Here is a 12557-nt window from a genome sequence, read left to right as displayed (position 1 = left end):
GTGGAGCAGCAGCTTGCTGATGCAATTCTCAGCCCGGGTTGTGAAGGCAGCGGTGCCGCCGCGCCGTCCTTCCTGCCCCTGGCTGCAGGCCCTCCCGCAGCACCTCCCGAGCCACAGCAGGTGATTCACTCCTGCCCTGGGAGCTGGGTGGACAACGGGGGCTGGCACGGGCACGGCTCCACGCACTCAGGCTGCGCCGAAGACATCCCCAGGGTGAATACCGACTCCGTCTACGGCTCGTCCTTTCTTCACCTCCTGCCAAATACGCTTTCACGCTAGTGCTTTTCCCTGGCTGGCTAATTTACCCTTTGAAATTATCTCAGTAATGTCAGGTACTTTAAAAAAAAACATTCCCATCCCTTTATAAATATTATAATCTCGACGTGAAGACATTGTTTGAGCGGTGCTGGGGCTCTGCCCTGTAAAAGCAGCTCCCCAGCGCCGCGCGGCAATGCGCAGCGCCGTCCAAACAAATCCCGTGTCAAGCCGAAACAAGTCCCTTGGCGTTCAGGAGGCAGAATGCAAATGACCGAGGCAGGAGAATCGGTGCCTTCTGTAACTTTGCAACACACATGGGGAGATTCCTGCTGCTGACACGGAGCCATACTGGCTTAGAAGAAAGTCGTGCACAAGTCCCGTTGGAGGCAGTGCGGTTAAGAAGTAAATCTGGCACGAGCACAGCTTTGCAGAGCAGGGAGGGGCTCTCAGCCTGGCTCCTGGCACAGTTTTGTGCCCAATTGTCCTGTTGGTGACCTTTGTCACCCGTTTCTCTACTGGAATTTCGAACTGTGTAGCTTTTAAGCGATAGGGCACTTGGAAATATTTTTGCCATAGCAAGTTTAACGTGCAAATAGTAGAGCAAAGCCACCAGTCGCTCTTGGGCAGGCTGCTTCTAGAGACAGCTCCATCAAGATTTCTTTCTGCTACCAGCTGCTGGGGCAGTGTTTTTCTTACTAGAAAGAGTAATGATTTTTGCAACCTGAAATTGAGGGTTTCACAGGCTGCAACTGGAAAATTGGCAGCCGCGCTCCTCTACTGCGGACCGAAAGCCTGTGGCAGAGGGAAAAGCATTAAATGCGGAATATAATTCTTCAATAATAGCTTATGAAACTTGGGCTGCTGGTTAGCTCTAGAGAGCACACCTGAAATACAGAATAAATGGAATAATTATAAAGGCCGACGGTACTCGGGTTGTTACAGATGGCGTGCTTTTCCAGCTTAATAATGGATTCTTAGAACTGGGGATAGGACACGGAGTGAGTTATTTAAGAAAGGAGAAGCTCCACCACTCACTGGGACTTTAAAATTCAGGTTCTGATTTTACCTGTACTCGTTCCTTGGTTTTCTGGTATTTTTTCTTGCAAAGCGCCCAGGACAGGAAGAGGAAATTAATCTATAGAGCGGAGGTCTGTGATTCTGTAATCCTGTTTGATTTCAAATCACACCGCTGTAGTCCTTCAGCCTCCTTGGTTTTGGTCAGCTGTTGAAATTGAATACTTGAGAGGAGCTTTCTCCGATTCTGCGGTTTGTCGGTGTTAGAAGTACGGAATTTTTAATCCCTTGGAACAACAGTTTCCTTTTGCAGCTGCTTTAATTATTGATAAAACAAAAGATTTGTGTATTTTTACACTAATTTTAACTTATGGGTTAAGGCTTCGGTCTGTTGACGTGTGAGACAAGGTAGATTTTATTCTGCCAGGTATTTTAGCAGGTGGGCGTTGCTCTGGAGTTGAGAGGTGAAATTCCCTCAGAAGTGCAAAAAATGATGATAAAAAAAAATTACCACATTTTGGGGGACATGGCTGTCTCGATGTTTTCTGAGCATTTGTTCTTGTGCTGGAACATCAGAACTTGGTGGGGAAGAGGCTACCTCAAAGATAGTTGGGTCTTTTGTAATCTTGCTTTCTTCTTTCTTTCTTTCTCCCAGTTTTCGATAAGTTATAGCTCTAATATTTTCATCTTTGGCTCTGTGGTGACTTTTCCTGGCCTGCTCTAAGAGTTCAGCGGATACTGAGCAACTTGAATTGCTGAGATCGTACCGAGCAGCCCTTACTGAAAAGCAAAATGAGGCTTGTAGCTGGTAACAGACCTAATAGAAAGAGAGATGGATGCAAGATTCCTGATCTAATTTTTGCTTAAACTACTTGGTTATTCAGTCCAATTGGAGAAAGGGAAATGATGTCTTGTTTGTGGCCCTTCCAAAGGAAAAAAACTTGATGCTTTTTTTTCCCAGTATTTTTTTTTTCTCCTGAATGAGGTCCTGTGATACCCATCCCCAAACCTTTCTGTATTTGTGAGGTGTTGGGCTGGTACAGCAGCCGCTGATGCTTTCTTTTACAAGGTACCACAAACCTTTTGCACGCAAAGAACAGGAGGTTGCGCAGCCTTTGATGGGACTCCATACAGAAGTCTTCTCCAGGAGCCCCAGAACCCTTCTTGGTTCAAAACCTGCGTAGTGCTCGTTGTAAAATGGGTGGGTTCTGAAACAATGGCAGCAAAATTCTGTTTTAGCACTTGTGTGAGCATGTAATATAGAGACTTTGCTGGCTTTAATGCAATGGCACATTCATTAAATCTTTGCAACAATAGAACAAAAGCAGCAAAAGGATTTTCTTCTTTCTGTAAGCCTAAATTCCCATCACAGGTGAAGAAAACAACGCTTGTATATAATATCTGTGCTTCCTTAAGAGTGTAGGTCACGTACTGTTGTAACTCGTATGATTGCTGGAAGGTTTTATTTATGGTCTTAACATTTCTTTATCTGGTATTTTGTTTTGCAGTATTATGTGCCAAGAATCTTGCAAAGAAAGATTTCTTCAGTAAGTATGCCCCAATTGTGTAACTTTCTGCTCTTGATTAATCAGGTTTATTTGCAGATTGTGCATTACTGTCATGGCTCGTTTGTGTATGTGATTTGTTCTGTGGTTCCCTGCTTGCAGTACTACATAAATGCACATTGCTCTGAATTGTATTTGGGTGATGCAGACTCTAGCCTTGGAAAGACCAAGGACTTGCAAATTCAAGTTGGAAGTCTGGCTGATGAGACTGCAAGCAGGTTGCTACTTACAATTTTCTGAGGGTTGCCAATAGCATCTATCTCATAGGGATGTAATTGTTAAAAACCAGCCAACCAAAAAAACTTGCCAAGGGTCCAACTGGAGTCTCAATGTCATGTTAAGGACTGAATCGAAATGCCCACTTTCTGTATGCATGGGCCACTTAAGCAGTGTTAAATTAAGCACATTTAGCCTTTTGTTTTCTAAGTTCTTATACAATTTATGGCAGTTATCAATGTGTAGGGCAGAAGTACCTTGTTCTTTAATTAGGAACTCAGTTTGGATTTACTAAAATAGTTTTAGGATAATGGCACCTTTCCTTTCTTGAGAATAGCATTGTATTGGGAGAAACAAAACAAAACAAAAGGAAGAAAGAAAATAAAAAGCATCGAGCTTAACGGCTCCTTTTCCCTTCCACAGGACTTCCTGACCCATTTGCAAAAATAGTTGTTGATGGGTCAGGTCAGTGCCATTCAACTGACACTGTGAAGAACACGTTGGACCCCAAATGGAACCAGCATTATGATCTGTGAGTTATTACTTAGGTCATAAGTAAAAACTCTGAGATTTATCTGTTAAACGAAGTGCAGGGATTGCCACTGCAGCTTCATTTTTTGTTGCCAAGAAGAATCGCATTTGCTGAGGAGGACTAATTTTTGCAATAATAAAAAATGAGCTGCAAATAAAGGGTTACATCTCCTGCTTCTACGTGTTTGAATGTGGCAACATCTGTGTGCTAGGTACACAGTGCAACTGCTTAGAGCAAGCTCTACTGGAGCAGTGCAGCCCAGCTTTTAGAAAAGATTGTCCTTGTTGTAGTGATTTATTTTCTTCAAAATACTAGAAACATAAATTTAAAAATTTTGTACATTAATTAGCTTGACGCATAGGTTTTAATGAGGCTGTCTGTAGTTAATTCGTGCTGCAGAAATATCAATTTAATGTGCTGTGTAAAATCATAGCACAGTAATTCATTAATAACACTTTTTCAGCCTTAAGCGCTTCTGCATTTATAATAAAGAAGCATGACCAATGGAATAAAATGTATCAGAATTTGTACCAAATAAAGCATAAATGCTGTAGAGTAAAAAGGAGATTTTTTTTCCCTAAAATTACTCTTCCAATATGTGTTTTTCTAGATACGTTGGCAAGACAGATTCCATAACCATCAGCGTATGGAACCATAAAAAAATCCACAAGAAACAGGGAGCTGGCTTCCTGGGGTGTGTCCGACTCCTCTCCAATGCCATCAGCAGGCTAAAAGATACTGGATGTAAGAGCAGTCCCTGCCTGGCACAGCCAAGAGCCTTCAGTGCCGTGTGTTTGAGTAGTGGGTAGTGTTGTTCCCCAGCCCCTCAGTGTTTTGTTGATGTTTCCAATTCTCATTTGCAGACCAGCGTTTGGATCTATGCAAACTAAATCCCACAGATACTGATGCTGTACGAGGCCAAATAGTGGGTAAGAACGCTCTTGGTTAAACATTTATCTTCTTAGGTAAATACAGAACATGGGCAAATGCTGTATGAAAAACAGAAACCCCCAGTCATTGCTTCAATGCCTTTTCTGTGCTGTTTCTTCAGACTTTAATGGGATTAAATTGCATAACATGATTTTTTTTTTTGTTGTCCTCCTACATAGCAGTTTGGTTTCTCTCATTAGATAATGGGAAACAATATTAAAAATAGGGAGTGCATTTGGCAAGGTTTCTAATGCAGCTCTGGAAGGGTGAATGGTCTGAAAAAATGATTGTATTGGGATGGAGGTGACAGGCAAACAGAATGTTACCTGGAAAAGAGGACCTAAAGGAGGTAGAAGAAATGTTGTGAATTGCAGTTTTAATACCATTCTTGATCGTTGGCTCATGTAACCCCTTTCCAAATTTCAGCAATGCTAGTTGTACGCCTAACTTAACCCATTTTACCACACTGCGGTGCCTCTCCCCTGCATCAAACCCAAGCCCATGAATGTTTGGCAAAGCCTAAATTCTAACCGTAACGATGACATCTAGTGGCGAGCTGTTTCTTTCTAGCTAACCTTTCTGAATCCTCATGAAATGCAGATGTAGAACCTGGCATGTTTGATATTTACAGAAATAGACTCAGCTTAAGTTCTGATGATGTGATGCCTCTGGTTTCTTTTCTCCCTTTTTTTAAATGAATAATGCTTTAGGGCTATAGAAGGGGTTGTGGTAAGTGGTGTGCTCTCATGCGTACTAAGATTTAGTGTTCCTTAATATTTTACCCTCTATAAATGTGGGTTGTGCAGTGGTTGCTGTTATTGTTTAGGGAACAATTGTTCTTTTATTATTAACTTGTGTTTGGTTTTTATTTCAGTCAGTTTACAGACACGGGACAGAATAGGCACAGGAGGTTCTGTAGTAGACTGCAGAGGGCTTTTGGAGAATGAAGGGTAAGAATTGCTTTCTTTACACTTAATTAGAAAAACAGTTTATATATGGGAAGAATATAAGGAACGCTCAAAATATTAAATAGTAGTGTGACTAATATCTTGTCTGGGAATACGTAACAGGTAGTAAGGTTATAGCTGAATACTTATTTGAAGAAAATATGCTAAACTGGCTTGGACTTGATATTTCTTGTTACCAGTGCTTATGGCATTTCTGTTTAGCTAAGAAATTTGGCGTGTAAAAATGTTAGTGTCATATCCTGTGTTTGAAGTTGTGGTACTTGAAGTAACAGATAGAGAAAAAGTTATTTCTGCATTCACTTCTTTGTGATGGAAACTCTTGAAGTTTCCCCATTTTCAGAACGGTTTATGAAGATTCCGGACCGGGAAGGCCACTGAGCTGTTTTATGGAGGAGCCAGCACCATACACAGACACTACCGGGGCTGCTGGTGGAGGCAATTGTCGCTTTGTAGAGTCCCCCAGTCAAGATCAGAGGCTTCAGGCACAGCGACTTCGGACTCCTGAAGTCAGAGGTCATGTACAGACACCTCAGAACAGACCCCATGGTCACCAGTCTCCTGACCTACCAGAAGGCTATGGTAAGAGTTCTCCAGAACTATTAAATTTTGGTTTTCAAAAGACTTCAGAGCAAAAATCTCCCCTTTTAACATACAGATGTGGTTTGCCTGTCGGGACATGCAGTATGTGTGTGCATCTAATGGTCTGCATTTTGGAAAAGGAACTAAACAGTGCAGATGCAAGTCTGAGAGTGTCTAATTAGCAGTTGCCTACTCCAGGATACACTGAGGGGTTGATGGTGAATTAAACATGAGTTTGTGGTATGATGCTGTTATAGAAAATTCACTGCTAATCTTGGCTGTGTATCTAGGGAGAACGAATGTAAAGAGCTCTTTAAACTAGAGCAGTAATGCTATTTTTTTCCTTCCCCCTTGGCATGTCGTGTAAGTTTGAGCCCACGTTTGAGAAAAGATCGGGAAAATATAAAAGCAACAAAGAAGCCAGTAGTACAGAAGATTAGGAAGGATAAGATTAAGGGGAATTTAAAGCTCAGAAAAGAGCACGCCAAATCTAGGAGGAAAGAAATCCAGTTTGGGGGTTTGGGTTGTCTGAAAATCTAAAAATACAAACTGAAACATGTTGGTGCCAGGATTTGTGAGTTTGAAAAGGATTATTGAAATGTGTAGTCAAGTAAATTTGTGAAGACAGCGTTTAAAGACAAAGTAGTCCATGCTGCAAGACATCAGGTGGGATGGCTCAAGTGCTTTCTCCTAGTGCTGACAGAAAGACAGTACACACTAATAGTTTCAAACAAACTGTTACTCAGGGTTGTTTATTTCAGATTTGTAATTTACACTAATCTTTTCTCTCTTTTTGCAGAACAAAGAACAACAGTACAGGGACAGGTTTATTTTTTGCACACACAGACTGGAGTTAGCACATGGCATGACCCTAGGATACCAAGGTATGTATTTATAGTTGCAAACTCATCGTTGGGGGGAATTGTGTGTGTGTGTGTACGGAAGTGAGCTGAATCTTAAAGAGCAAAAATGTGTAAAATGGACTATCTAAATTTAAAGGGAGAGGTGAGAGCAGAGGAATAATTTGTGACCTCTCCAGTTAGCTTTTCACCATACATTAAAGATGACTTTTTGAAAATTATTTACGTGTGAATCATGCAAAACAAAGGAAAAATCTGTGTAGTCCTTTGGGAATTCCCATTTGACAAATTCTTCCCAAAATGTCCATGTGGCTTCCTTTTTTTTTTTTTTTTTTTAAAGTTACAGATTTCTGAATCTAACCCAAACTTTGTCCAAAACCAGTTTGAACTGTACATTAAAGAAAAAGGTGACCACTGCCTTAAAGCCATTGCTTCCTGAGTATTGAATTTGCAGCTTCTCATACAATAGTGCCCACTCCTGTATAACTGAAACAGAGATCACTTCTCATCTTGAAACTTGAAATAGCGTTGGGGTTTTTGTGCTTCAGACCAATGATTTGCAGCTAGAAAATTTGAATCCTCCACATGATTAATTTAGTAAAGCCTCTTTAAAACTTAACCTGCAGTTAATCCAGGTCTTTGTGACTAAGGTCTGGCTCTCTTCCTTGAGGGGCTCTGAGTCTGGGCTGTTTCACTGGGCCACCTGCACACCAGATTCCTGGTAAAACACAAAGTTTGTAACTCTTCATCTGCTGTGCTGGCTGCATAATACACCAGCGTGATACAGGATATTAGAAAAATTATATAAAGCAGTGTAGGCAAAAGCATTGATATAATAACAGTGTAGGGGGAGGATATGAGAAATAAGGTTTAGAGAGAGAGAGAAAATAGCTGATGTTAGATTAGCTGATGTAGTTGGAAGAAGAAATGACAGTGCTCATTTGTGTCACTCACAGCAGGCTTGCGTGCCCAAAGCCGTGTCTCTTGTTCAAGTGATGCCTAACAAAAGTTATTGCTTCTTTTCTATACAAATCTTAGATTTTTGGGACCAGCAAATAAGTGGACACAATGGTTTCTTGTGCGTCACAGGTCGCGTGTTTTATTTCAGTTAAAGGTGGCTTTTCTTTACTAGTTACAGTGCAAAACCCTAACCTTGGCATCTAGCACAGATGTAGGTTAAAACTTGATGTAATCAGATCTCTAAAGTACTTTCAGATGCACAGCTGATTGAAACAAATGGTTACAACTATAATCTTCTTTTAAGGAGCCTAACAAAGGCTTGTCTGTCTCCCTGTGTACCCCCTGCTGGCTTATACTCACTCTGACAGTAATGAAGCCTTTGATGTACAAAGTGTTTCTACCTTTGCTGAAGCCTCTCAGTTTACTTGCTTATGCTGATGCTGGGTGGTTAGATTTAGGTAAGGAAATCTACAGAGTGATGTCTTCAACCCTGGGTAATAGATGAATCCATGTCAGCTGTCTAGAGAATATTTTGCTTAACAACAGCTTTTCTGTCTAAACAATAATCTTCAAGTTTCTCTCTTTCCTTTTCTTGCCATTCTTCGGTTTTACCGCATTAGGTGTCAGGGGTCTTAAACATTTTAAATTCTCTAAGTACATCCCATACATTGAATTCACATGTTACTGTGCTACCTGCAAGTGAGTGACTACCTTTAGCAGCACTTAGAAAGAAAGATACGTTAAAGCTATCTGGGATGAAAGAGGTGAATATGTCACTAAAGCCTTACTCTGGATGATTTCTTGGTCAAATACTTAGGATTCTAACCTTGCTGATTAAGGAGGTGATTTTTTCTTTTTAAGTGGTCCTAGTGTTTGGCTGTCTTGGCTTCTTGACCTTTTGGGCATTTGGTGTTGAGATCTTTGGGACCTGGTGTTGAGTGGTTGGTGTGGAGACCTTTGATTAATTGTTGGGTTTTCTGCACATCCATCATCCTGGTGTTAATAGGATTTTTTCTTTAATTTTTTTTTCTATGGAAAAAAAAGACTCTTCCTCCTTTTATAGCCCTGAGAAGCCCTGTCATCACCTGAATGACTACATTGCATATTGAAGTTACTTCTAAGCTGCATGGCTTTCTTACTTTCAAAGACTTAAAAGGACAGACATAAGGAGTTGCACTGCTTAGACTGAGGATTCTAAAAAGGCAACATTAAAACAGCTATTCTCACCTTCCTACCAAGACTTTCATAGCTAGAATCACTGAGCACCAAATGCATTCCCCCGCCCCATCCCCTGAGTGTAATTGGTTTCATCTCAACTTCAGAAGTGCTTTAACTTTGTTTACTTTTCTCCTTAGAGACCTTAACAGTGTGAATTGTGATGAACTAGGACCTTTGCCTCCAGGCTGGGAAGTTAGAAGTACAGTTTCAGGAAGAATATATTTTGTAGATCATAACAACAGAACCACACAATTCACAGATCCACGACTACATCACATCATGAAGTAAGAACCTTGTATGATAAATAACTCACCTCAAGTTTGGATTCTTAAACCATTTATTTTTGTACAATTTTAACTGCAGTCTGTGAATCATGAAGGGCTGAAAAAAAAACATGTAATAATGATATCGGGGAACAGATGGAAGGAGGTAGGTTCCTGTGTGGGTCTAGCCGGTCTGAATATTGGTTGTCAGCATTGGTTTTGGCTAACCTTCATGGAAAGACTCTTCAAAAATGTTTTTATTATCATTTGCAGTCACGTTTAAGGGATGGCTTGCGTATTTTGACACGATTCTTATCTTTTAAGCTAGTTTGGCAAAGTGGGACTACATTCTGCTGGAGCAAATAGGCAGTTCTAGAAATTCTGGGGTGCAGGGTAGGGGTTCTGCTAGGCAGTTCCACAGCAGTCAGCTCATGTCTCTCTGACAGCTCTTCTAGCTCTGTGCTAGCTCTGCTAGACCTGAACTGGCTTTGTGCTTCCTTGAGCTCCAGACAACAGAAATATAAAGCCAGCCGCAGTCTGGTTGCCTGGTGCTGTGCACAGCCAGCCTGGGTTTAGCAGGATTTAATAAGTTCAAGCTCTGCATCACACAATAGCAGCTGAACTGTTACAGACATGACCCTGGAAGCAGTCTGACAGTGCTTGTGCCTGAGCTAAGAATTTTTTGTGGATCTGAGTTGTCTGTGCTTCAAGCCAGCTGTGGAATCTCTGGATCAAAACAAAACACAAACAAAACAACAAAAACCAATCAATCAAAGAAAAAAAATTGATCTGCAACCCAAATAAATCCCTGGTGGATAAGGATAGTTGAATATATGAAGTTGCATCTATTTGGGACAAGTATTTCTTTCTCTTCTAATAACCATAGATGCAATTCTTTTGACTGCATCAGTAATCCCCAGCCTTATTTTGGGTGGAGCTGGAAAAAAAAGTTCATAGCAGTTGTTAGGTGGTTCCATTTATAAAGCTGTTGTTGTGTTAGAGATCTCTTTTCATGTTACACTCTTGAAAGTTGTCTCCATATGGGAGAAATACCACGAAGTCTTTAATTACTGTTCAGTCAGCATTCAGTGATCTTGCTCCATAGTAACAGAGAATGCCTTCTGCAGCGTATTACCATTAAAAAAAAAAAAGGAAAAAAAAAAAAAAAAAGAAAAACCTTAGCTGGAAATTGCTGAAACTCTTGACTATTGTAAAAGTCTATATCCCTTATATCCCTGAATGTTAGGTAGTGATGTTATAGACATTACCCACCTGAATATACGTTTTACTCTGAGTTGCTCCTAGAGAAGCTTGATGAGTTCTTTCTACTGCTGCTTTTACAGCTTCCTTATTGTTATGCTTCTAGAATAAATATTTTGCTTTTCTTTCAAAGCCATCAATGCCAGCTAAAAGAGCCCAGCCAGCAGCCTCTGCCAGCTCCAAATGAGGGGTCACTAGAAGACGGTGAGGAATTGCCTGCACAGAGATATGAAAGAGACTTGGTACAAAAATTGAAAGTTCTTAGACATGAGCTCTCTCTTCAGCAACCGCAGGCTGGTCACTGTCGCATTGAAGTGTCCAGAGAGGAAATATTTGAGGTATTTGACTCTTTACTACTAATAGCAGCTTTTGTCGTTCAAGAGATAAATAAAATGGATCTTTCATTACATCAGGTTTTGTTTAATCAGAGAATTGGTGAATCTGATAGCATCAAATGAGTTAACCAAGCTCTGATACAATACGAAACTAAAGGAATGGGGTTTGACATGGGAGTTGGTAAGAACGAATTCAGAGTACAGATTGCTTTTGTACTCTTTTGCCAATACAAAATTTCAGTTGCTAAAACTCATGCACCTTACAAAAGGAGAGCTAAATTGCATACACTTCACAAGGGTTTTACGGACAAATATGATCATTCTTTTTCATTTAGAAATGGCAGCAGTTGAAGGGCATCTGTAGGCTTGCTGTTATAACTTGTATATTTAGGCATGTAAAAGGTGACTGTGATTGGGAATTCTCCTGTTCTTGGATTGGATTACTTTCTAAGCACCTTTGTGTAGCAAAAGGGAATTAAATATTCGGTGGACTTTATACTAACAAATATTAGATTTGTCATTGGAATGTGCTTTAGATTAGCCCTTTAACAGAATGTTTTCTGTAGCTGAGTAACAATCCAGATATTATTATACTAATACTTCTTAGTAGAGTTTAATTATAGAAAGGAAATAAAATGTGTAATCTGTTTTTTGAAAAATTATATATTTATATATACCTATACACACGTACAGGAATCCTACCGTCAGATAATGAAGATGAGACCAAAGGACTTGAAAAAGAGGCTCATGGTAAAATTTCGAGGAGAGGAAGGCCTGGATTATGGAGGAGTAGCAAGGTGAGATTTTGGGTTTGTTTGGCACTTTTTAACTGTAAAATTGTCCTTAAAGTGACCTGTGGCTGATATTCCCTTTCAAATGATCTGTTAATAGTATATGCAAGTTTTTGGTGATCTTATTTATAGATACTGGTCTTGGGTTCAGTCTTTGTTCCAGGGTAGATTGGAAAGTGAAGGCGTGTGACTTAACAGTTGTCCTGCAGCTCTCGTGCTGTCAAAGGCTCATACTGAATGATTTGGTATGCTTTGGATTTGGGAATGCTACTGGAGTTAACACTAGATTGAATTGTTTCAATTTCTCCTCTTCCTCATAAAGAATCTGTTTTCATCACCATTACCTGGTGATTGTAGGAGGCTCGTTTAGGGTAGGCTATTGATCTTGCTGTAGAAAATGCTGGTCTCAGCAACATGATGCAGTTTCAGCAGTGAAAGTGAGATCAGCTAAAATTGCAAGGTCTGTCAAGAAGCATACAGACTCTGAAGTAAAATCCAAACCCGAGTACAAGTTTTGTTAACTACACATCTTATTTTTGGTGAAAGGATTCCAAGACAATGGGGCTTCTTTTTTAATCTATAAGACGTATTCAAGAGAGTCCTGATCTGTTGGAGCAGTAGTCAAGATGAACTAATCCTAAACAAAGGCTAAAGTTTTGGGTCAGACTTGCCTGCCTGTTAAAAATAGTAATTCCTTAAGAGCCACAGCAGTTCTGGAGTCGATTGTAACATCAGTGCCAGAATGCTCATCTGTGCAGTGGCTGAGATGCATCACATAAATTCAATAAGGGATTTTTCAAAGCCACAA

The 12557-nt window shown here is 40.3% G+C and overlaps 1 protein-coding gene across 4 annotated transcripts in view; it reads left to right on the top strand.

Annotated features, from left to right (window-relative positions):
• The window catches only part of SMURF1 (SMAD specific E3 ubiquitin protein ligase 1), a 45942-nt gene that overhangs the window by 22670 nt on the left and 10715 nt on the right, over positions 1-12557 (top strand). For 2 of the 4 annotated variants that reach the window (XM_068699997.1, XM_068699996.1), the window contains exons 2-11: positions 2781-2819; positions 3477-3585; positions 4196-4329; positions 4449-4514; positions 5390-5465; positions 5824-6062; positions 6862-6946; positions 9238-9384; positions 10757-10961; positions 11652-11755. In XM_068699997.1, the coding sequence (XP_068556098.1) occupies positions 2781-2819; positions 3477-3585; positions 4196-4329; positions 4449-4514; positions 5390-5465; positions 5824-6062; positions 6862-6946; positions 9238-9384; positions 10757-10961; positions 11652-11755 (1204 nt within the window). Of the gene's footprint in view, positions 1-2780; positions 2820-3476; positions 3586-4195; positions 4330-4448; positions 4515-5389; positions 5466-5808; positions 6063-6861; positions 6947-9237; positions 9385-10756; positions 10962-11651; positions 11756-12557 lie in introns of all 4 variants that reach the window. The other 2 variants (XM_068699995.1, XM_068699994.1) reach the window with 1 other exon arrangement.

Source organism: Anas acuta, chromosome 15, assembly GCF_963932015.1.
Source record: "Anas acuta chromosome 15, bAnaAcu1.1, whole genome shotgun sequence".
NCBI lineage: Eukaryota > Metazoa > Chordata > Aves > Anseriformes > Anatidae > Anas > Anas acuta.
This window is presented reverse-complemented; position numbering and strand designations above follow the sequence as displayed.